At 35.9% G+C, this 4,641-nt stretch overlaps 1 protein-coding gene across 1 annotated transcript; it reads left to right on the forward strand.

The window, feature by feature from the left end:
- Positions 1-1,148: 1,148 nt before the first annotated feature.
- LOC139472911 (uncharacterized) lies at positions 1,149-2,657 on the forward strand. Its single transcript, XM_071255378.1, has 4 exons — positions 1,149-1,338; positions 1,629-1,855; positions 2,032-2,141; positions 2,346-2,657. The coding sequence occupies exons 1-4, from the start codon at positions 1,202-1,204 to the stop codon at positions 2,655-2,657; spliced, it is 786 nt and encodes a 261-aa protein (XP_071111479.1). The 5' UTR covers positions 1,149-1,201.
- The last annotated feature ends 1,984 nt before the right edge of the window (positions 2,658-4,641 follow it).

Raw genomic sequence — 4,641 nt, forward strand, 5'->3', positions numbered from 1 at the left:
AGACTAGATGGTTCAGATGATGAGTTTGATGAAGAGTTCAACAACTGGATGTCATGTAGCCAGGAGGAAATTCAGCAATTCATCAAGGCACAAGAAAATAAGAACACCGCCAAGAAAACTAATTCAAACATGACAACACTTGCCAAGTGGTTAGAGAAAAATAGAGGTGAAACAAGACCCCTTCAATCCATCCCTCCACACAGACTTAACAGTCACCTTTGCAAGTTTTTTATGGATGCCAGGAAAAGTAACGGTGAAAACTATGAACCATCATCCCTTAAAGGTAAAATTACGCACTTTAGAAACATTATTAAAGTAATATCCAATATTATAAAAACATGGGCCTCAGATTGGCAACTTTTCACTATTACATTCACAGATGTTAACAAACATGATAAAGAAATTGAAGTTTAATATTTTGGTAAACATCCACATCATTCACTTACTGTCATTCTGATAGCAATGTATAGTATATATTCCAAAATTAGGAACAATCTGATTACAGTTAGTTTAATAGATGACACATAATATTTGATCATCTTAAATTTCAAAGTAATTATACAAATCTAAATTTAAATATATTGTTATGATGATTTTAATTTTGGTTTATTCTACATTAGGATAATACACTTAATATCAAATTATTATTTAGAACAGTCTGCTTATTACTAAAAGTATGAAGCATGCTTATCTTCAAGTTCTTAAAGACATTTTACTTACAGGAATGTTATCATCATTTAACCGACATCTGAGGGAACACAATTATGCCTACTGTCTCATTAGGAGCGAGGAGTTCGCCCAACTTAATATGGTCATCGCTTCCAAACAAATGGAACTGAAAAGAAGTGGGAGAGGAAACAGACCTCGTAAAGCGGATTGCCTCACAGAGGATGAAGTCAACAGGCTTTACTCATCAGGTAAATCCATGTTATGATAAATTTATTCAGCTCTTAACATCCAAATATTCTGTGACAATTAGTTCTTTAGCTATGAAAAAACATATGAAAACAGCTAAAACTTTTGTAACGAGCGAAGTGGTGCTCTTCACAGGTATGTTATAAAAGGTCTGTAGGTAATGTATAATTGGCAGGTGTTCTCTTTACTGATATAAAGTCTCCCTCTCTCTTCAGGTCAACTGGGATCACACACACCGGAGGCGCTCCTGCACACTGTATGGTTTAACAATACCATATACTTTGGTATGAGAGGAGTGCAGGAGCACCATGATATGAAGTGGGGCGATTTGAAACTGAAGCAGGACGGTAATGGCGACGATTATGTCGCCTTCTGTGAGCGATCTACAAAAACAAGAGGTGGAGCAGATCCAAATAATATCAGGTAAGGAAAATAAATTGGTGATGATTTGTGAGTATGAATATTATATAAATACAACTTAATGTGCAACAAAACCAAAATATTCAATTGTTTAAAATATACTTCAATAAAATTGATTTTAATGTAATTTGAAATCATCTTCTGGTATGTTTTATGGATGAAAGAAATGTAACTCTTATGAATTATAATGAGTGACCTTACACAAATAATTTTGTAATTAATCAGTAAAATAGATCATCAATGATGTGAAAGATACTTTCACTATTTCTATCTATCATGTGTTTGTCTTACAGACAAGTTGAGCCAAAGATGTGGGCTACCAAGGAGAACCCAGAACGTTGTCCTGTAAGGATGTTCAAAAAGTATTCAGAATTGAGGCCAACACACTACATGAAGGAAACTGATCCCTTTTATATATCAACTTGTACAGACATGAATAAGTCCAAGAAGTGGTTCAGGGGACAGCCAGTAGGGATCAACAAGTTGGGTTCCTTCATGAAATCTATGGCGAAAGCAGCAGGTAATATATGTTGAACTATATGATCTAAATATCAATATAATAAGAGAACATGTAAATTGTTCATATCAATACATGATAATGTTTACACTACAGTGATGATAACTTGACTTAATTACTAAATGCAGATTTAATATAACAAATGTAATAAAGTTTTCGAATAAACCGTTATGATTCAGGTTTGACAGATGGAGGACCACAAGCCAAAAGGTTGACCAACCATAGTGCGAGAAAATATGTTGTCCAAAAGTTGTGTGATGCTGGTGTTCCTAGCAACCAAGTGATGCAGGTTAGGAGCTTCACTAAGTGCTAAATCAGTGAATATTCAAAGTTAAAAAATCAAATTTCAATGTTTGAAAACTTGTCAAGATCTGTGCAACTTCTTTATGTCAACGTGATACAAAGAAAATACTTATAACTAAATTTTAGGAATGAAATTGACATACCCCATATCTCATAAAAATGTATTATTTATTAAGCTTATTGATTGCAGATATCTGGCCACAAGAATGTGCAAAGCCTAAATGACTACAGTTCACTGAACAGCAACCAACATAGAACCATATCTAAGATTATTGGTGGACAAGCAAAAAGACCCAAAAGCACACAAGGTCCTGTGAGCCCCATACCAGATCCTGTGAGCACCATGGTGTCAAGCCAGATGTCCAGAACAAGTTCTGAGCAGAGGGAGAGCCACACAGTCAATGTCTCCAGGGGTGTAGATCCCGTGCAGGGAATGTTCAACAATATATATGGGGGCACATACAACATCACAGTTAATTATTTTCAGAATCAACAGTATTAAAGACAATGTATTAAATGTTGTAAATATTTGATAACTGTTGAAATGATATTTTATTGTTTACATATATCCTATGTCTTTATTTTTCACACACAATAAACTATTGTGCATGTCAAATTCATTGTTTCTTGTCATTCTCAAATGTGGGAAAATTAGACAACTCATTTAGTAACATTTTTGGTGTTATGATGGTAAATAGTATGTTCAAAAGTCAAATATTGAATTATTCACTGTGAAATTAATTTAAAGAGCAAAATTCCTTTACAAATATTTCAATTCTTTCATGGAGTTGAGAAGATTCACCTTCCAACAATCAGCTGATCAGTTGCCTGAGTTGGTATTTATAGAATCTAGCCTGATAAATCCCTCTGACAGTTCCTTGAGCCCTTGTTTTTCGTTATCAATATTTTACAACAACAAAAATAATTTACTTTCCTCTTATTTGGGTTTATAACATTAGTTTCCAGCGGACAAATAAACGTATGACGTGTTTACATACACTCGAAGGTGGACCTATTTAGTGTTGCGCATTGGGACTGATAGTCGCGACGAGATGAATACAAATAGTTATTGGCCGGGTAGACTCTAATCCAAACCCATTTATAGATATCAAGTCACATTAATAATTCTCAAAACGTTACTCCATCATCTTTTAATAATTAACAAAGCCCGTAAAATGAATGCAAACAAGTGCCTTGCCTGTCACGGGAAGACTCCTGTGGGTTGTCGTCGCTAGAGCCTATTTACTTGATTTCGGTGCAGTTGTATTACTGGGCATATTTGAAAACGAGGCTCGGGGGAATCCCGAGTGGTTACTGAACACAGGAAATCTTCAACTACGAGCTCGATATTTTATGGCGTATTGTTATGGGAGAAAAAGGATTAACCACTGTGTTCGGTTGTTACCGAAAAATCTACACACTCGTGATTAATCTACCACGATTAGAACTCGGCAAAGCCTCGTTCTAATCGTGGCAGATTAATCACTCGTGTGTAGATTTTTCGGTAACAACCGAACACAGTGGTTAATCCTCTATATATCATGACAAAGTGAGTTGGGTTTTAAGCTGTGGCGCTTTAGGAGACTGGGCCACACGTGCCTCCTCTAAAATGGAACAGATTACAGTAGATTTACAGATTAACGTCGCGACCAAAATTATTGCACTTATGTAGCGACGTGCATGCAGGTGTGTGTACATGTGTGCCGATTAATAGTGCTAGTCCACTGAGATACCATGCCGCAATTGAATAAGAATACCTAACTCAGACACAGTATACTGACTCCGAGCCGACCAGTCCTTGTTTTAGCCCCTTGATGCTGAGCGCCAGACAGGGTAACGGCAGATACCATCATTTAAGGTCTTTTGGTATGACGCGGCCGGGAATCGAGCACTTGACAACGGAGGCGGTCGTAACACATAACTTCATCCATGGAATGTATAAACGCAGATAAACTAACTGACACTTTTATTTTACACACAGATATTGACCAGGCTGTTGATATTCCAACATTCTTATGGCTAATGAGTCAAGAAAAGGGGAAAGGTTCACCTGTAATGAAACAGAAGTTTTGGTGGGGTGATGAATGTAAAGATCTAAAAACGGGAAAATATAAACATTAAACAAGTTCCAAAAATAACAATAGTAATTCTGACTTAGAGTTTTGTCTGAAAGCAACAAACAGACATATAGATTACTAAAAAATTTCCCGTTTTATTACGAGTGTATTTAAATACGTATCTGGCGAGGATGGGTAGCATAGTAATAATCAAAAAGTCAAAATATTAAGGGCCAGTACTACCTTCCAGTATCTAGGATATAATTAATATGACCATTCAAGAACTATGTATGTATTGATAAAGACTCCAGTTATAATAGGAAACAGAAGAAGTTACGACCGTTCTTTTGCATTATTGTAAAGAGACTCATCCTCATTCAACTCGGTAAGGTTAGCTTCCCAGATAAACTTTCCTTGAAGGAGAAATAT

This window comes from Haliotis cracherodii, unplaced genomic scaffold (genome assembly GCF_022045235.1).
Source record: "Haliotis cracherodii isolate W230 unplaced genomic scaffold, xgHalCrac1.p SCAF_25, whole genome shotgun sequence".
NCBI lineage: Eukaryota > Metazoa > Mollusca > Gastropoda > Lepetellida > Haliotidae > Haliotis > Haliotis cracherodii.

Excerpts from the sequence above, each read along its gene's own strand:
- LOC139472911 (XM_071255378.1), top strand. The coding sequence starts at position 1,202 with ATGAGAGGAGTGCAGGAGCACCATGATATGAAGTGGGGCGATTTGAAA. Across the intron at positions 1,856-2,031 it reads ATCTATGGCGAAAGCAGCAG|GTTTGACAGATGGAGGACCA; the intron begins GTAATATATGTT and ends GTTATGATTCAG. Across the intron at positions 2,142-2,345 it reads CTAGCAACCAAGTGATGCAG|ATATCTGGCCACAAGAATGT; the intron begins GTTAGGAGCTTC and ends TATTGATTGCAG.